At 26.8% G+C, this 21,684-nt stretch overlaps 1 protein-coding gene and 1 long non-coding RNA gene across 2 annotated transcripts in view; one reads left to right on the top strand and one right to left on the bottom strand.

Annotated features, from left to right (window-relative positions):
• Positions 1–412: 412 nt before the first annotated feature.
• On the top strand, positions 413–21,162 carry LOC142333422 (uncharacterized). The gene is made up of 3 exons (XR_012758603.1): positions 413–499; positions 6,547–6,608; positions 20,386–21,162. It is a non-coding gene; the product is annotated as an uncharacterized LOC142333422 (long non-coding RNA).
• The window catches only part of LOC142333417 (uncharacterized), a 32,221-nt gene continuing 20,958 nt past the window's right edge, over positions 10,422–21,684 (bottom strand). Inside the window, exons 4-6 of the mRNA XM_075380477.1 lie at positions 20,665–20,755; positions 16,557–16,756; positions 10,422–11,052 (exon numbers count right to left, since the gene is read on the bottom strand). Of these exons, the coding sequence (XP_075236592.1) occupies positions 10,589–11,052; positions 16,557–16,756; positions 20,665–20,755 (755 nt within the window). The 3' untranslated portion in view covers positions 10,422–10,588. The remainder of the gene's footprint in view (positions 11,053–16,556; positions 16,757–20,664; positions 20,756–21,684) is intronic.

The following is a 21,684-nucleotide window of genomic DNA, read 5'->3' on the forward strand; positions in this document are numbered from 1 at the left end:
TTTGTCATTCAGTAGAAAATATTACAAATACATAATTATATATTTTATATTGTGTTTGGCCATATGTTTTTTAAGAAAAATTATAATTTTATTTAACATTTTCTGAAAAATAAGACCTTAATTAGTGATACATCTACATATTTTATATTTGTAGTATAATATGCTTAATAAAAATTTTCTTCATAAGTGTAATTTTTGTTTGTTTCGTTAAAAAGAGGAAATTAGTTAAATAGACCATTATAAAGGAGCAATATTTGACATTTCTTAGTATAAAATAGATCCCAAAAATTGATAAATGCTTCAAGTTTTTAAAATGTAACGGTAATAAGTTTTCTGTGCTACTTGACTCCCATCTATTGAATTATTTTTAAACTACTTCTATGTTCTTGGCGCTTCACGTGGATAGTTAATGTAGAACTTAACACTTTTTTAAAAATGACATCTTTTTAACGGATTCACGATCGTTAGTTATATGATGCCGCTGTTTTAATAATTTCAGGTAATCTTTTTTCTACTAAAATTATCTATATAATTCTGAAATTTATTACTTTAATTTCCAATAGAAGTGAGTGAATTTAAAAATAAAATAAAATCATTGTACTTTTAATCAACATTCCTACCTACGTTTATCGGTGTGTTTTGTTGATATAGATTTAAGTTAATTCAAAACCAGTTTATTGGGGAATTTATCTAAATAAAAAAGTTGTTGTAGCAAACAATGTTTGATAATAAATAACTGATAATGGTAAGGTAGGTTGAAATAGGTTTGCTTTTAAAATTCGACATAACCTACGTTACGTTTCATCCAGTCAAAAATGTACAGCATTGTACGTTAATGTTTGTAAGTTTCAAATGCGTTTATTCAAACCCATTTTAGAATTGTTTCGTTAACTTTGCCTAGCCTATCGTTATTAACAAACAATAATAAATTATAAAAAGAAGAGATCAGTTGCACAACACCTTTTAAAATTCTTCAGGTGATATTAACGTGGAAGTACCATTTAGATTAGCCAAATTTCCATTTGTGTTTATTTCTGAGTTAGTATAAAACCAAATTTTGAACTTAAAAATATCTGTTATTTCCATATTTTCTGAAATCTAACGAGCTGTTGATGTTTTAAAATTTAATATAAAGATGTTATAAAAAATGGAAAAAATATTTCAAAAAATAGATAAATCGTGTATGTAACTATTCTGAAAATATAAAAATACTTTTAGATAATTATTGCCAAAATTCATTTTGAAGAATATTGTGTAAAAACATACCTCACTCTTATATCTACTGATATAGAGTAACTTAATATTTGTAAATAAATGATGCTTGCGTCTCATATAATTGTTTCTTGCTGAGGTATCTTGATATTTTAATTCAACATAGTTTGACATATTTCCAGTTGCTGTCTTAATTTTTATTGGTCTTTGTGTCATTCTGTAGTATGTCTGTTGTATCTAGTAGAAATGAGTAGCTTTGAAATGCAACCTATTTAAAATGATTTGTTCTGGGATAATTTTCTAAGCTACGGAACTAAAATGCAAAATGACTTCATGTACAGTACACTTGATTGTTGTTGGCTTTAGTTCACAGTTGGACCTATACATAACACTTGTTATATTATTGTTTTCAAAGTCTGGTTTTAAAAATTTTGATGATTTTATTGAAGAGAGCTTCTGAATGACAATCAGATTTTGAAGCATATCCAATGTCAATGATAGTTCTTTTAATACCCACTCGTTTTCTTGGCATTGAATAACTACATAATTTTGAAAAATATTCGTCATTGTGCTTCATAGGTAACATTTTCAATTAAAACTTTTAAATGAAGGAAGCTTTTATCAATTAATATTATTTAACATCTATGTAACTTCATCTAAAAGTTTCCCTTGTTCAAACTTTTTTTGTCAAGGTGAAAAAATCTGCACCAGTATAGTTTTGAAAACTGCAAAATTTTTTTCAAAATTCAAAGGGGTTTTTTGATGGAGTAAAACACATCATCTTCTTTGACTTGCAAAATGCTCTGTCTAACCATAAATAATTTTAAAAAAATTACCAGTACAAATATCAAGCTCAAAAAAGTGATAATAAATAATTATCTTATTTGAACCATTAACCACCATAGTAGTAGTTATGATCAATTGTATGAAGCAATTATGTAATAATTGAATAGTTGAAGGAAACCAAATATTGGTTATAATCAGAATTGGAAGAAGGGAAAATTTTTTATCACCATGTGACTGTACCAGTAAGCAATACAAAAGTAGCATTAGAAGAACGATAATTCTGTAACTTTGAATACAAACTTTTTAAACTTGAGAAAATTTTTTTAAACTTTGATAACAAACTTTTTTTCTAAAGAAAATGACACATGCTTCAAGAAAATTAAGTATTTTTCTTTTGTGGGGAATCGGTGAGTAATTATCTCAAACAGATGTATAAGTAAGGAGCTTGGTGAACCTTGACAGTTGAAAGTAAAAAGATTAGGTTTAGATTGGAGGAATTGACAAGGAACATTGCCAAGTAAATTTCCAGTTGTATAATTTCCTCAAATCTGGACTTTTGTTGTAAACTGAGTCGAGAAAGTGATGGAAAGTTCTTTGATAATATTATTTATCAGTTGTTTGACCTTCTTGTCCATGTTTGTGATGTAAATTCTATGGTGGTAAAAAAAAAACTGTTATCATTACTTTGATTCCATTTTTCATCAGTTTTTCTTTCTTTGGTTTAAAGAAGTTTGAACATTTTCATTACAATGACCAAGTCTTAGTTTCTGGGTTGTATCTGAAAACCCAATTTTCAATACCCGTTATTGTGTTCTTAAAAAATTCACAACCACTCAAATCCTGCATGTCCTGTCCAACATAAATTCACAATAATTTTAGTTTTAATTGCAAATTTTTCAGTCTTGCAATGCTTGCCCAGCATACAGTGAAGTTGGTTTCTCTAGTTAAGGTTTAAATCACTGTTTATCAGATATTCAAAAAATGATCTTCACTGATTAAATTTCAAACCTTGATAGTATTAAGAATTCATCGTGTTGCTGGCTATCACAACATTGGTAATTTTATACTAAAATTCAGCTATTTTTAAAACAGTTTTATATCATTCTTTATTTTTACAGTCTGCTAAATTATATTGATATAGTTTGTGTGTTACTGACTTATTGTAAAAAGTTGTGGCAGCCATCATCATATACATAACGATAATATATTAAAGAATTAACATAAAATTGTTGTGGAAGTGACAGCTGTTAAGGCTACTGACTTCTTGTTTGTAGCTATTTCTCAAAAAAACTAAAATTGGAAACTTTTTTTAACAGACCTGTATGATCCCTACTCACCGGGTTGGTCCTAGTGGTGAACTCATCATCGCAAATCAGCTGATTTTCAAGTCGAAGAGTTCTAAAGTTCATATCCTAGTAAAGGCAATTACTCTTATACAGATTTTAGTACTAGATCGTGGATACTGGAGTTCTTTGGTGGTTGGGTTTCAATTAACCACACATCTCACAAATGGTTGACCTGACACTCATTCTTATATACCATCCTCATTGACCCTCAGAAGTAATCTTATGGTGCTTCTGGAGGCCAAACAGAAAAAGAAAGAAAAGACCTGTATAACCCAGATAGATACAGTGAGTCATTAATATTCAAATTTTATTTATTTTATAATAAAATTTTATTCAAACATTTTACAATTACAATTTTTATTTTACAACATCTTAAAATGTAATTATTGTTATGATTTTAAATAATACTGTTAAATTACAAATATTCTAGAACGTAATTGTATTTCAGCAGTTAAAAAAAATTACAAATTATAATTTATTATTCATATAAAAATGTGTTTTATTACTTAATAGTAATAATAACATTTATTTATTTACAATTATTAAGGCACATTGAATGCAGTATTATTGTTAAATGTATTATAAGCATTAAATATGTTTTTTAACATTTTAACAATAGTGAGAAGGTATGTAATTATAATATATACATTTAAATATTTACACTGTAGTCTAATAATTGTTGGTTACATTATATCGTTTATTTTTTTAAAGAAATTCTGGTAAATTTATATTGTGCATGAATACAAAATGATTCCAGTTAATTATTATACAAGCTTTGATGAATGTGAAAAGAAAATAAGTGTACTTTTTTGAAGTATTTTTCAATGTCTTTGTTTTTATTAATATAACATTTAATAATGAAGGAAAAGATACCGCTTTATTATTTTTTGTTTTACAGTAGATGTCAGAAGTGAGCATATTGTACATTTATGTATTTTTATTAATTTATTTTATTGATATTCACAAAACTTGATGTGAGAAGACATCGAGTGAGAAGACATGCACCGTGCAGACGTGGTGGATGTAATGTTAATTTTTAGTTCATTCAGTCGACATGAATTGATTATAAACCTCCTTTAAGAATTACCAGTGATAAAAATTACATACAGAATTCAGCAGAATACAAATCTGCTGAACGTATTCACTACAAATTCTTACAGATTATTATTTTTTTGTAGAAATAATGATATTAAATACCAATAACTCTTCTAATATGAAATAGATATACATTACACGTACAACTTTTTCATCACAAATTTCTTTTTGATTAATCTCAATTATCCAGAAGTAAAGGATTAAACAATATTGAGTACTAGCTTTGTTTCATGTCGACTCACTTTTGAATAAAACTGTTTTCAATTTAGAGTCTGCTTTTATGTAATTTAATATGTATTGTAAGGTTATTTTGACTACCAGAATTCTGATTTGCCATGCTATTGTCTATTTCAGAAGTTTTCAGTTGGCAATTTATTTATTTTTAATTGTAACCCCCAAGAATGTTTATTTTTATCACTTATATTGCATTCTAGCAAAAAATAATTATAAAAAGAAAAATATGTCATAAAGGAATTTGTTACATTTTTTATTTATTAATTTTCTAATATCTTATTAGGTAGTCTCTACATGATTCTCTTGGTGATCATTATAGAATTTTGACACTTTTTTGTTAAGAATGTGTAGTACCAAAAATGAAAACTGACAATATTTCCAATATATATATATATATATATATATATATTTTTTATATCTATATATATATATATATTATATCGCAAATATACAAATATATATATATTGATATAATATAAATATATATATATATATATATTGATGTCTCAATGTTTTTTGATGTTTCTTGGATCTTCAGTAACTGGTGCTACTATTCTTATCCTGATTTTTTTGTCATTACATATATTTAGAATGTAGCTGAAAAATTTGTTAGAATACACATTGTTGTGACTGTTTATCTGTCATACCACTGTACTTTTTTATATTATATAATTTTTTATATTTAATAATGTTCAAGTGTGTATTGACGTGAAATTTTTTGTATATGTGTAGCGTTTAAGGTGTAGTTAGTGTTAATGTTCTGCACATTTCACAAAACTGACCGCATTAAAACACATTCAAATATAAAATACGTAACAATACATAATGATGTTTGAAATGAATAACACACTCTTTCTTTTCAATCTCATTCTGAACATATGTCTGCCTAACTTAAAAACTCTACCAACAATAACTTTTTTGACTTGTCTCTGAAGATAACAGCAGTAGCAGTTAAACATAAAAAAAATTATTATTATATTTAATAAAAATGATTTGGTTTGTTATTTCAAACGTGTATCATTGAAAGTAAATTTGGTCAATAACTGCATAGACAAAAATCAAGTCTGTAAGGTACCCGGCAATTATTTTCATTTATTATTTTTTCTTCTTTAGAAAATTCCTTCATGGCTGTTTTTCTCTATGCGAAAAGGTATTTTGTTTTATATTTTGCTTAGATTTTTAATTTTAAACTTTACTATATTGCTGACTTCAATTGTATTTTTCTTTAGGCTGTAAGTACACTTTAAATACAAAACTGCATTGTGTATACTGTGGTCGTTGAGTGCTTTTAAATTTAAAAGAGATAGATATTATAATTTAAGCGTACTTATTGATAGTAGTTACTATAGTTACTTATAGCATGCTATAGTAGTTACAGAAGTAAAAAATAGGAGTAGTAGTACAGGTGATACTATTCCACGGTTGGGTACAGTTTTAGGTAGAAGTGTATTTTTATTTTCATTTTCTATAACGACCGGATAAAGGAAAGGGGATAATGATGTTCAATTTTTATTTATATTTAATAGATTGTTATAGAATCTTAATTTATTTGTATGATGTAACTGATTAATAAAATATTGCTAGTTGTCTTTGCATGTTTTGTGGAAATATGTTTTCTCTTAGAAAAAATTACTATTTTTAACAAAAATTTTATTTTTGATAAAAATATTGTTAAGGAAACTTAAATCTGTCAGTGAAAGTGGTTTTCTCAAAATGACAGTTGCTTGTAAACAAATGCTTTGGCATGTATTGTATCATTTTAGCTTTTCTAAGTAAGCCCACAATGATTTTAGTCAAGATTATTGTTCGGCCATCTTTTTTTTAATACTTCATTATATTTTTTCTAAATTACCTAATTTTTTCTCTTTTTCAGAAAGAAAAACTGAACATTTGATATCATTAGTTTAACCGAGTTCAGGAACATGCACCGGACAGGTATTGTACAAGCAAACTATGTCTCCTTCCCGTGTTTTGGGGCAATCTTCTATTAAAATTGAGAAATAATTTTGAGTAATATTTATTATTAAAAAAAAAATTACTACAGTTGCATTGTTAATCAAAATGTTATGAAATTTATTCTGGTGATGCACATTGGTAGGATACGTCATATTCTAGGATATAGTGATTTATCTGAAAAACAATTTTTACCATGTAAAAAATATCCCCCAAAAAACAAACCTGGGTTGTGTTTTTTATTTTAAATGGCTGTATTAAATTTTATTTTTGTTTAATTCCAACAAATTAATATTCAAACTTTATAGCTATAAAAATAGTAAGTTTTTCTAAGTAAATGAAATCTTAGCATCGTAAACAAACAGTAAATGCTTTCTTGAAATTATGTTATGTGTCAAGAGTGTAATAAACTATTTTTTATTGAAGTTAAGCATAAATATTATCTAATAATTAGAAGAAAAAAATCGTAAAATTTACACCTTTTTCTACACATTTAATTTGAAACTGACAATAAGCCACACTTAACTTATATGACTCAAATTCAGTTGATTTTAATTGGGAAAAATTTTTTAAAAATTATTCTGTATATTTCCAATAATCACAATATGCTATAAGACTATGCATCTGCAAAAAAATGGCATTATTTTATTTTGTATCTGCAATTTTGCCAGAGGGGATGTCTGGGTATTTAAACTCCTATCTGAAATGAATGATATGTACATGTCAAAAACATTTATTTTTTTGGAAATGATAAATAACAATATAATTAATTACAAACACAATAAATCAGATGCGATTTTCTGTACATGTCGTTCAGTTTTCTAAATCTGTAACAAAATGGTGAATTCATCTCTGTTCAAACGATCTGATGGTGTATCCCAAACACTTTATTATTATGCTCGCAGTTTTGAGACATGAAAAGTGAAAATTTATTAAGGGAAATTCCAGAATTTTAGACAGTGAATTCTGAAAATTTTGTTTTATCAATTAAAAGGGCTTTCCGACGCTATTAGAGATTTTCTTGTTCTCTATAAATGACTAAATTTTTATATTATTTTTATTTCTTACTGTGACTGAGAAAACTATTATCAGACTTAAAATAAAATAAAAAATTATAATTTCAAAGTTAAAACTGTACATGTAGTAGATCGTAAATACATCATGTAAAGGAATGTTTAAAATGAAGTGGTTTGACAAAGTCCAAAACTGAACAGGTTTTAAGATGAACTGACAAAAAAAGAAGTGTCTGGCACATTCTTATGATAACGACCATGTCAACAGGTTGCATACTAAAGTCTGAATTTAATTTAGTTATGGAAATTGTTAGGAAAAACAGAAATTAAATAATTAAAAGAAATAAAGTGCGTCGAACTAATCAAACGATCGATTTCAAAAAAATTCCTTAAAACGATTAAAAATTGTTATTTATTTATTCTCAGATTACACTGGAATTGTTCTGAAGAATCTGTTACGGCTAGTTAGCAGTACCTTGTTTTGTTTTCAAAATCGTTTTACCGTTCATAACATATCAACCGATTATATGAATTTGATTCATATAATGTCAGTTCTTAAGAAATGCAAAACCCCCTTTGTATAAATATGAATGTTCATATTATTTGAATACATTGCGAGGTGAGATTTTTATGTGGTATGCATAAAATTAAACGCTCAAAACTTGACAAAAACCAAAGTATGAAATGAACAAACACAACATGCAATTCTTCATTTGGCTACATATTAAAAGTTTTCTAATCGTTGGTATTACTAAAAGATGGTATTGCTAAAAAATTGTATTGGAAAAAATTGATAAAATTTATTAATTTTTAGAGAATTAGTGTTGTAAACTGGTTAGATTTTTTTGAACCATTTTTTTTATAAAGAAATGCCCAAATTAACATTCAATCGAATCTTTAGCTACAAATTGTGTAATTTATACACTGTTAATTATAGGAATACTTATATAAGTATATATGTGTATATTTATACGTATAATTCATATATCTATTTATTCATATATCTTTAATCTGCAAGAATTTTAGTAAGTATTCTGTAATTTTCCCAAGACAATCGTTGGTTTTTAACTTTCCTGTCTATTGCTCCTTTGTTTCAAATAATTTTTTAAGACACTAAAATGAGTTCTTTTAAAAATTTTAATATTTTCTAATATCATGTTTGGTCATTTGAATTTTTTGATGGACTGTTTGTTAGCCTAACCAAAATACATTAGAATTTAATTGTTTCATAGGAGTCAGTGAAATTGAAAAAAAGAAGAGGTTTAGATTATTCTTAAGTTGATTGATTTAAGATAAGGAATTGTTTAATAAAAGCAAAGGATGAATAAAATAGGGGAATACTGCATCGAATATTTTTAATGTAATGAAACATGAGAAACTTAAATGTTACTTACGTATTAACGCCACTGCAGCCACAGCTGCTGTTTAGGTTATGTTGACTTCGTGTACTGACAAATCGTACGTATATCAAAATAACCTAACTAAATATGACCTATGCTCGCTTCGCTCGCTAACCTCTTATAACGGTACTTACGTATTAATGCCACCGCAGCTACAGCTTTATTTAAAAACAAAGTAGTCAATCGGATTTTGGTGGATTAACATTAATTGGATTTCAGTGCTATAACATTAAGGTTATATTATTAATGAGTTGTATATATGATGCACATTTAATGTTAATTATAAGAGGTTAGCGAGCGAAGCGAGCGTAGGTTATATTTAGTTGGTTTATTTTGATATACGTACGATTTGTCAGTACACGAAGTCAACATAACCTAAACAGCAGCTGTAGCTGCGGTGGCGTTAATACGTAAGTATAAAATCTTATATTGCTTGAGTCAATGAAAAAATTACAGGTTATTTTACAGTAATAATCATACCATATACTTAATACTCAGCCTTTCAAAGATTCTTCTGTATTTGCGATGAAACACTTAAACTATATGAATGCTAAAATTGTGTTATAATTAATAAAACAAGCTGTGTATTTAATGTACAATGAAGGTATTATTACCTCATGTGATTACATTGTGAAAAAATGTTTTTTGTTGTTTCAAGACTGGAACGAGAAACCTGAAGAATTCACCTCTAAAGAGGTCTTTTAAACAGTAAAAATATGAAAATTTCCATTGTACAGTTCATTTAATTTTAAATTTATTTTATCCTTTTTTTCATAGATAGTTTGTAATTAATCTGAGAGAACAATTGAGAATCTGAAATATGATGTTTTCTTAAAATTTAGATGGTTTTACATCTTATATTTATTGTACAATTTTCTATTCATTTTGTTTTACATATAATATGGGATATATATATTGTAGGTACATTTTTTTTCAGTATTTGACATTGTGTGTTTACCGTTTTCGTAATAAGTTGATTATTATAAAATTAATTTCTTAACCCTGTGTGAATAGTGGTGTCATCATCGATCAGCCATTACTGCAGCTTTTCTTTGATGCTGAAAGAGCTGTTTCATATCTGATTAGGGATGTTAATTGGAGTTTAATACCAGCGGTATTGATATATTTTATGCTGTTGAGTTTTAATTAATTATACTATATCAGTCTGAAACTATATTAAACCAACTGCAGAACTATTGATCAGAAATCAACAAAATGACTAAAATTATATAATCACAAAAATAATAAAAGTAGTTAAAAAGTTATATTACATATACTAACGTATTTTAAATTATACTAAAAATAAAAAATGTAGAATCGACAAAATTCTCTCCTTTAGAAGATTTTAAAAACATTTAATGTTTTATTTGTCTTCCAGTTATATTTACCCAATATATTATATAGATATATGGCACGCATTTCTAAAATAAAAAATATAAAATTATTAAACTAAAATAGAATTAAAATATACTTAATACTGAAATTTAATATATGAATTGTAATTATTTAAATAATTTGCATTTTTAAAATCGTTGTTATCAGTTTGAGCTTAATTCATAAACGGGGGTAAATTAACATAACAATTTGAACTTTGTTGATCGCCACCAGAAGGTTCCATTTTGACACGCACCATTGAACAGTCTGCTACATTATAACCACCGATATTAGTCGTCGATCTATCTTCAGTTATCTGACCTCCATCCACTGTGTATTCGACTTTTTGCGGATCGCTTGATAATTCTGATATGTGCGGTAGTAGTTGTGGTGGTGATTCTTCTCCAAGGAACTCTTGACGTGGAAATAATGCTGAACTAAATCCTGTTACCGAATCGTGTAGCGTGTAGCCACTACCGCTACATGTCGGTGGATACCCTGAATTTGGCGGATACGGTACATTTAAATGTTGTAAGTCGTAACTAGGTGAATATCCCCAAGGATCTGCTCCGCTAGGACCTGGACTTGAATTAAAACCGAAACCGGGTGATGGTCCTGGTAAACTGGAATTAGGTGAACCTGTAATTATTGAAAAACATATTGAGAAAAATGTATCCATAAACTGCGTATATTACCTTATAAAATATTATATATTCTCCTTCAGTACCAGATGTTCAAAAAGAAATATTTTTACGAAAAGTGCCTTATTTGCTTTAATTCATGTTCCCTCTGAAATCTTTCAGTTCATTTGCAATTTATAAATCACAAAAAACCATGCAAGTTAACCGAACAAACTCTTTTTGAAATCTTAAAAACTTCTTTAAAATTTTCTTTACAGAAAATTATTGTTCAAGTATAATTAATCTATTTACTTTAATTTTCATAGCTTGAATTTTTTTCCTAAAGCGTATCCCGAGTTTGTAAATTAAGATAAGTTTTGCTAAGAGGGAAGCAGGTTTAATTCTTTTTCTTATTGTTCTGCATCCTGAAGCGTCAAATCGCTGATAAACATTTAAAGTTAAGATACAGCAGACATTGCTAGATTTCAGTAGTATAAATTGCAATGTCTAGTCCAGGCAAATTAACTTAATTTATTTTTCAAATTTCATTGAAACAGTTTATGTTATTCTTGTATTATCCTATTCAAAGAGTAAAACAGATGTAACGGAGATAATTGTCACAAGTTAATCAAGTGAAATACTGAAGAATTTCTTTTGTTTTAGCTTTTAAAGAATAATAAATGTAACAAGAATAAAATTTACAGAAAAAACATCATGAAAATAAAATGCATATTTGCATTTATTTTAGAAAAAGACTTTGTAAAATGTACTTTCAACAAAACTTTATGTACTGCGATCTAGTGTGTTTGATTTATACATAAATGAAGCTGTAATTTTCATGAAATCATTAGTTTAAGTGCAGGATTTAATTCATTGGTGATAGATAACGGAGGTGATCCTTTTTTTGACCTTAAATTGAGTGTAACTCAAAATGACTCAACCAGTCTTCATCAAATTTTCACATGCACTACTTGATATATTATTGTAGCATATCTTAATTTCAGCAAAATTGATGTAGTAATTTTGGAGATTTTCAAGCTGTAAAATCTTATATGTAAACCTATATCTTAGTTGCCTATATATAATATAATATTTTTTCAGCCTCCGCAAAGTACAGAATTAGAAAACACTTACCTTTACTTTTTCATGTTCAAAACGTTTTCGGACGTAAGCCCATCTTCAGTGGTTTTTTTTTAATAATTATTTTTTTTATTTTGTACATTTACACATTCAATTTTACCTTTGTACTTTAATAATGTAAAAATTATTTATTGATAAACAAATTTAAAACATTTTAAATAAAAAATTTTAAAATTCAGAACAAATATTTGTTCAGTCAAGAGAATGAAAAGTATTAATTTACTAACTATTAATTTATCAATATTTTACCTTTGTATGCCACCTTAAATAATTTTAATAAGAATGTCCTCATAAAATTCTGTTTGCAAATTTGTAAGGCTGAATTTACATTTGTATCTATATATATATTCAATTTTTTTTAAATTTCTAATTTTTTATTACTATTTTCCTCTTCAATATTTACTCTTTCGATTATTTCTAAACTAGTTATGTTATGATTATTATTTATTAAATGGTCAGCTACATCTGAGAAACCTATTTTTTTATTTTTAAATGATCTAAAATGTTCATTAAATCTATTTTTAAAGGATCTATTCATTTTACCAATATTTATTTTTTCACAATTGTTGCATTTTATTTAATAAATACTGGAAGAATCATATTTCTTTTTTACTTATTTAATATTATAATACTTTTAATGTAATAAGTGTTTTAAATTTTTTTTATTAATTAAAAGTTTTTACAGTATAAAAGTAAAAACTATAATTTAATGTATAAATGTAAAAAATAAGAATTATTAATCACTGAAGATGGGCTTAGGCCCAAATATATTTTGAACATGAAAAAGGTAAAATGTATAGGTAAGTGTGTTCTCTAATTCTATAATTTGCGGAGGCTGAAAAAATATTATATTATATATAGATATTTAACATACAGAGGAAAAAAAAGAAAAAATGGGCTATAAAAAATTTTATCTAAAAAAATTTGTATTTTATATAATATAAAATACAATTATATATATATTTAAATATATAAATATTTAAATATTTATATTTTAAATATTATATATATATATAAATATTTTAAATATTTAAGTATATAAATGTGTATATATACACATATACATACTAGCATCCCTTTGTGGCTTTGCCTGCGCTATATGGTTACGCATTCCAAGTTGGGGTCAATTTGTTTTATTTCACATTTTTAGTCAAGTAACCGGATGCAGGTGCACCCAGTCATGTCACATACATATTAACAATGGCAATGGCTGTGTTTGAGCTGCTGCGCTGTATACAGTTAGACTCCGAAACTATCACAAAATCTAAATTCAAAATGATTTTTAGTTATTTTACTAAAGAGTATTTGCAAATCTACCAAATATCCTTTTTAGTATAGTCGGAAATGAGAAAAATTTGCAATCATTGCAAATTTTTTACCTTTCCTCACCCCATCAAGATTGAATTTCAAAAAATCTAGAAATTTGTTTTTTAGATATTCACATGAAAATTACACACCCAAAATTCAAGTTGATATCTTCATTTGTTACTAAGAAATTTAAAAAAAAATAGTCAATTTTATTATTACCCCGTTTTAAGTCTTTAAACTTGGAGATTTAGAAAATCCTTTCTTAATGTGCAATTACACCGTAAGAATAACATGTACACAAATTTTCATCAATTTACTTTCTGTAATTTTTGCCGGGTGTTGATTATGAATTGCTCAAAACATGTTGATAGGAAACCCCAATTTTAATGAATGGTATTTTTTACTCCTCATACCTCAAAACGTAAAGAAAAGTAATTTCTTCACCACTTCCACCATGTGACCGAAAGTAACTGACTTTTGGAAAAGTCAGTCCAAAAAAAAAAAAATAAAGAAGCTAGTTTTGTTGTACTTTAGTTTTGCAGTAATCCAAAATGCGATCTGGTATGAAAAAAAGGGGTTTGTATCCGATAAATCAGTTTTGAAGTTTTAATTGTTTTGAACGCATGATACTAAGGTAACATGAAATAAAAAAAAAACCAAAAGCTAACTAAAGTGCTGAAAGTAATATTATTTTAAAAAATATTACAGCATTGCAGCATCCTTTCTTTCTTAATTAAAACTGGTAGTCTGCCCTTCTGATGCACTCTGCAACAGAGTTTTTTCTAAATTTTACTAGGAAGAAGGGCGATGTAACTATCTCTAGAAGAATGAAATTTAATCGGTGTCAAAATATTACTTAGTATCATTATTTAGTAAAAATTATAGATTTTTATTTAAGCTTTATTACTCGCCCAATAATGTAGTTATTCAGATAAAATGTTATTTAAAACTATCCTTATATATCAAGAAAAACATTAGTAAAAAAAAATCTTCAGATCAGCCCAGTGGTCCGTGAGTCAAAGTGAATGTGTACTACATACATGTATGGATGTTATGATTTTTTTATTTTGTGAAATTCATGTCACCGTTTATAAATTTATTTATAATAAAGTTTGAATACAAATATATCTGTTTTAATTGTTATGTGTTTGGAAGGTTTCTTAAATATCTGTAGAATAGCATAATATTATGATTTTTATTCCCAAATATTATTTATAATATTAATGAATCATTTTGAGACTTTTTACATATACAGTCACACATGCGTGTGTACAAAAACTATTATGTTACTTCTTTGAAAAGAATAAAGATTTGTTGTTGATTCGAATTTCAGTAAAAGTTGCTGTTTTCTATAAGCATTGTTTAATAAATGCTTCTGAAAAAAATTTGAAGAATTACTCAGGTAGAAATAGAATATTACCCAAAAAATTGGATACACATAAAACATAACTTTTATTTGATGTATTATTTGCATTTAACATCCTTATTCTGAATGGCAATATAAATATAAGGATTTATTTTGTTCCATCAAATGTAAAGCATAGCTTAATTCTATATCTTTGTTTTTCATTATCGCTAGGTTTTGTTTTCACAACCACTTTTTTCATTTTTTTTGGTTAACTGTTTCTGTCAAATGGAATTTCAGAATATACCAGTATTTAATCCACGTTTTTGAACTGAGAGAATGAATAACCCTTTACTTTTTTAAGATTTAAGAAAACTTGTTTTCTAGTTCGGTAATTGTTATTTTTAGAAACGCTTAGGTCTTCTAAAATATTTCAAAATAATAAGACCTAATAATATTAGGTCTTCTAATAATTTCAAAATTTCAATAACGGGGTTATTGAAAATCTGTTTCAGTAATAAACAATAATAGGAACAGTTTAAGCATAGAAATAAAAAAGCAAAATAATTAAGCGTAAAATATAAGCAGAATAAATAACTGGGTTCAGAAAAAAGGGAGTATAACAGACACCAATGACCCATCCCCTGCAACTGGGATACATTATAAGTTAGTAGTGAGTTTACTTTTATTGTCAGATTTTTTTTTATTATATTGTTTTCTTAGAAATTACATTTTATTTTATGTGACATTTTGTTTATTTTATAACCTTCTATAACTACTGAAGTGTTTTTAAAACCATAAATTCAAATACAAAGTCCATTAAAAGTTTATTTTTTAACAAGAATACAATTTTATAGAATAATTAAAACTTGAACTTTTGAAAGATTTTGGTTAGCAGCAGTAGTGTAAAAACTTATCAATAGCTTCAGAAATTTTCATGTACATGTATTTAAAAAAAGATTGTAATTATGTGTTCTTTCTGATCGGAGAAAAATGATATCTAAATTTGCCAAATTAAATGCAAAAATTGATACAGTCTCTCCTTCATAAATGGAATTTGCTTCTTTTCAATCAAGATGGAAATTAATCATGATTACAGCTTTCATTATTATCTTCATTGTCTTTTATTAAACATAATTTTAATTTGTTTTAGAGGAATATACATGATTTTGTTTTGTACTCATTTCAATGTTAAAAAAGGTTAATTAAAGAGAAAGTAAACCATTGATTTTTTTTTACCATTAGTTGTACTACTTAGTATAAAATGGTACCTAAGATACATTTCAGTTAAGATTCAAAACACTTAAGAATGTCATACTTACACACAGTATGCATAAGAAGAGACTGACTGCACACAGATGCAGTCATACTTATGACTTCATCTCTATTCTGGCTTTATACCTGTAGATTATAAAAAGACAGTATTTGGATGCTGAATCATTTCATTATTATATAATGAAATGGAATTTTATCAGCATTTATGTGGTAGTTATCATATTATTAATGTCTGTTTGTTGTATTGGACCTAACAAAATATTTCTTTTGGTGAAATAAGTAAATTTTTTATTTCGAAGGAGTAGTTTAACTAAGCCTTTGCAGTAATTTTTTCTTTAAAATTAGTGAAAATGTTCAGAAGTAATGTGGTAAATGACATTTTAGATTACTTTTACATCATTTAAGTAAATTACATGCAAAGTGTTTCATATTTAAAAAAAAAATACTATTATTACCTGTATTAGCTATATATCCAGTTTTTCGTGGTGGTTCACGTTTTCTCCATTTTGCTCTTCTATTTTGAAACCATACTTGTACTCTAGATTCGCTTAAATTTAGTTTAAGTGCCAGTTCTTCTCTGGCAAATACATCTGGATAAGGTGCACGCTCAAATGCCCTCTCTAATTCTTCCAACTGATATGCTGTAAATGTTGTCCTGAAATAAATTTCAATAATAATTTAAAAAAATTTAAAAAAAAGTTTATTTTGTTAAAAAAAGATTCTTTCAGGGAATGAAAGTAAAATGTATGCATGAAGTGATTATGAACAAAAGAGAAAGTAGAAGTAACAGGAAATTTGTTATTTACGAAAGAAGGAGCTATCAAAACGTTTATAGTAAGGGATCACACAGTATTAAGGAAAGGCTGTTTAAAAGAACCTTTGTTAAATGAATGTAGCAACAAATGTTGTCATGCTACTGGTGATCTGTCAGTATGTAAGAACGAGGATATCACTGTAATAAGAATAAATGAGAGAGTTGATTGTGAGTTGTGTAGCTGTTATTGGGCCTGTGTAGTGTTCAGTTTATTAAATTTAAAACAAGAAAGCATTCAAAAACAGTTAAGTAAAAAAAAAAAAGTACGTAAAGTTTAAAATTAGGTAGGTAATTTGATGTTTAAGCACGCATCATTATCAATAAATATTGAGGAAGTTGTATATAAATTGATTATTTTTAACTATTTATCGAATAAAAATTGACTAAAAAATTAAGCATTGTTTTTAATAATCCCAAATATAAAAGTATTCTAAAATGATGAATCTTCCAACAGATTACCCACACAATCTAACCTACTCGTTTGCATAGTATTGAATATTATAAATATGTATTATAAGAAATGTAAAAGTAGTATGAATATTTAAAAAGTCAAAAAAGTATCTCTCCATTGAGTAAAATTTAAGCAATAGCTATATATTCTATGACAGAAAAATTACAAAAAAAGATTAATAAAATAAAATTCAAAAATGCTCTTTTAATCGGCCCCTATTATTATTAAACAACAAAGTTTCCAAACCATCATTGATAAAGTAAACCTCTAACTACATAATTGCTGTTTGAAACAGACATTTTGTTTTTAATAAAGTAATCTTGCGTTCAGCTTCCCGGCTTGGTGAACTGCAGCTGATTTTTCTGGGTTTTTTGTAATTATAATGAGCTAAATGTTCCTTTATTTAGTTAAAAATTGTAGAACAAACTAAAAGAAAGGTTTTTGCCCAGCAATTGTCTTTATTTTTATTCTTTTGAAAAAGAAATAACTGTCTGCACTTAATTTAAGTAACTCTACGTTCATAACATAGGCCTGAAATTTAATTTACAATAGGGCACAGTTAAATTAATTTTTTAAAATCGCTTTCGGCTAAACAACAACCATACAAAATACAGATGGAATAATAAAACCTACTAACACAATACAAAAGATACACTATACAAGTTAACTGTATAAAACAACATTCTAACTTGGAAATCCATATGACTAAAACATTAAAAGTACAGGTACAAATAAATATCACTGTAGCCAAATTATACAGCAGTTACATCATGGTTTTCATTAACATTGATGACTTAACAATAGTTTTAGATTGTATTAAAAAAAAGAGCAATGCAGTACTTAAACAGAATTTAACAAACTATTGTATACTGCATCAAAATTTGTAAACATTTTTCAAATTAAAGGCATTAACAAATCCAAATTTTCATTGTCTTAAAACAAATTTACTTTGAAGTCTCTATCCTTCATTCATTTCTAAAAACATAATCCCAACAGTTATATATACACCATTCTAAATTATCAAAATGCTTCTGCCTGTAGATTTGTCTGAGCGTAGGCTAAATCATTTGAAAATACATAAATTTTATAAAACAGTTCAGACATCATAAGCAAGATAAAATACTCCAACGTATCCTATTATTCATAATTAACGTAGTTTGACATGACATATACATTAACATTCTTTTAGCATCTTCATTCATAAAAAAGATTTGTTACACAACAGAGTAACAGAAAAACACATCTCAGAAATAATAAACTTAAACATTTTTACAAAACAAAATTACTTGATATTAAAAAACACAACCCGACACACACCCGACAAAACACAAGCCCATTCTGTGGGCTTCTTGATTTTCTATTACTCTAGCAGAAATATTTTTTTAACTTATAGAGAAAATCACATTATTATAAACAGCAAATATGCTTACAAAACAACATACTGGCCTCGATTTATTGGTGATATTGTTTTATTGTTGCAAAGCGATTTGTCTTTGAGCAACGGTGAAAAATATATATGTTTGTCAATACTGGTGGAAAAATATTGATTTTTCAGAGATTTTTTATAATGATTTTATATTGGATTATTAGGTATTGGTTGATCTCAGTGCCTGGCTGAAAAGCAAGCTGTTCTTTGTTAAATGTCAGTTTAGTTTTAAAAAATAGTAAAAAATTTGTTTTAAGGTTTATAGGTTAGAAACATTGCTGTCCAACATTATAACTGATTTATTATATTCTATTTGTTGAATTTATCGTTTTTGTTAGGAATAATAATATTAACAACCTTCTTGTAAAGGCGATTTGAGTGCTAGGAACAAATTTTATTGGAGAAATCATGTTTGGTAATGAATTGCATGGAATCACTTTCCAGAAACTAATAATCAAGTGTTAAATCAACTTGGAAATTTATGAGAATTCTAATCTGATTGTGCTAATGGAAGAATTAAAAGCGATGTTAATGGAGACTTCACTTTCCTTGGAGCTCAGGGTGCTTCTATCATCGACCTACGTGTCATATTGCAAATTTATTGTCCTCTATTTTTCACTTTGAATTTAGTAATGCTATTTATTCTGATCACTTCTATTGTTACTACAGTTTTGTAAAAGGTTCCAAGAATCTGGTGGATGTTAAAGATGCTGGAGTATTTTGGAAAGTTGTGTGTTGTTACATGAAAAGGAATTTTGTGGTGGATAATAATAGGCAATGGAAGAGTAGGAAATGCATTTCCAAAACTTGTAGAACACAATCATGGAGGTATGTCAAATATGCTGACATATGTCAACATCATTCAACTCAACTCAAGTCATTTGAGTTGAATGATGCTTTAGGAAGTGGTTTTGTCAATGAAAAAATTTGTGCGTGAAAATATACATTTGTTTGTTTTTCTTTTCTTTATCATTGAATCTATCATTTTCTGTCTTTTTTTTTCTTAAATGAAAAATATTTTTGCAATTAATTTCTTTGACATCCCCTCTGACAGTCAATTGACCAGGAGGAGTATTATCTGCTATTCTGAAAACGAACACAATAAATAAGCGATTCTTGATGTCACCATCTCAAAAAGCAGCTAACAGAAATATACTTTATAAATATATTATAGGAAACCTGATGACAGTCATTCAAATCATCTTTAAATACCCAACCTTACTTAACCTGTCTGATTTTAATCATACTGGAATATAACTACAAAGAATTAAGTTCATATTATTCAGTTAATTTAAAATATTCTGTTAATCAAAATTATATACTATTAAACCATTTATAATACGATCAGCTTTTACTTTGTCAGATAAAATTTGTTTTGTTATAAATGCTTTGTAAATGTTTAACACATTAGTATATGAAAAATTCTGCTGTCAGAACTATAGAATGATGTACTGTAGTAAATCAAGCTTATATCTACTTGAAGGATGTAAATGAACATTTTTCATTTGTGGAAGGAAAAAAATTAATTATGAGCATATAGTTTATAATATTTTTGTTCAGCTATTTATTTATTTATTTTTTTTTTTTTTTTAGATAATCAAGTCTACATAATCTTGAACATCATGTGAAAGTTTGAAGCATTTAAAAAATTCTAAGCCTGACTGGGATTTAAATCTCTGATCTAATGGCTTAAATTCTGAGATGTTGCCATTCCATCAGAAAGGTTGGCAGTACAAGATTTTTGTTTATTTGAAAAAATGATTGAGGAGTAAGGTTAACGTTTATATGACAGTAATTTGAAACAAAAAAAAAATTTACTTTCTTCCAGTGTATATTACATGTGTAACTTTCATGATATAATAATAACTATACCTTGTCTTCTTCTTTTTTACTCCATTATTATCACTTTTTTTACTTTTTGATTCTACTTTCTTTGGTGGTGGCTGTTCTGCTGTAACTGTTCCTGTAAAAAAATCAGAAAATGAAAAATACACAAAAAATTTTAAATGAAAAAAGGTAGAGATTAAAAATGATCTATTTCTAGATTTTTTTTAAACCTTTCAAAGACATTTTGTTTTGTTCTTTAGTGTTAGTATCTTATCCATGCTTCTAATTTTTATATATTGTTATTAGAGCCCAGAGCAATGAGAAGATGTATGATTTAAAGTTTGGTGAGTGTCAGAGTATGTAGATGTTTAGCGCGAGCCTTTCCAAAGGGGTTGATAGTTTGAGGCATGTTAACTGGTTATATCTTAAAGTTATTGGCTCCTTGATCGTGTTCTCGGCTGCCATTTTGGTTTCTAGTACATTATTGCCTGCACCTCATGGATGTAATGAACTACATTTGCAGTTATATAAATGAAGGATGCAGCTGTACGCAGGCCTGAAATCAAGAAAGCTGAACAAACTTGTAAAGATTTTCAGATGTCACATGAATAAAAAAAAAGAATTTGCATGATAATTAATTATTATTGAGATGTATAATTCATTTTTCTTTAAAAAAATTTTAAAATCCAGACATTCAATCGATTCTTCGACTTAGAATGAATTTACAAATTGGAAAGAATATGTTAATAGTTATAATAATTCAAATAAAAATAAATTTTATACAAAAAAAATTATTCTAATTTTTCATTACACTGATTTAATGAACTAATGCGTTTAGTTTGAACTTAAATGATAATAATAAAATTAACATTATTATGAATAATAATATTATTATTAATATTGTAGATTCTGAAATAATTTCCAATAGAATGAATCCTACAGATAAGGAACAATTACATAATATTATCAGATACGATATCCAAAAAACTAAAAATACAAAATTTCCTAATAAACTAATAACACAATTCTAGTTTGTATCCTTTTGAACCGATTGCTCCAAGTTAA

This window comes from Lycorma delicatula, chromosome 12 (genome assembly GCF_047948215.1).
Source record: "Lycorma delicatula isolate Av1 chromosome 12, ASM4794821v1, whole genome shotgun sequence".
Taxonomy (NCBI): Eukaryota; Metazoa; Arthropoda; class Insecta; order Hemiptera; family Fulgoridae; genus Lycorma; species Lycorma delicatula.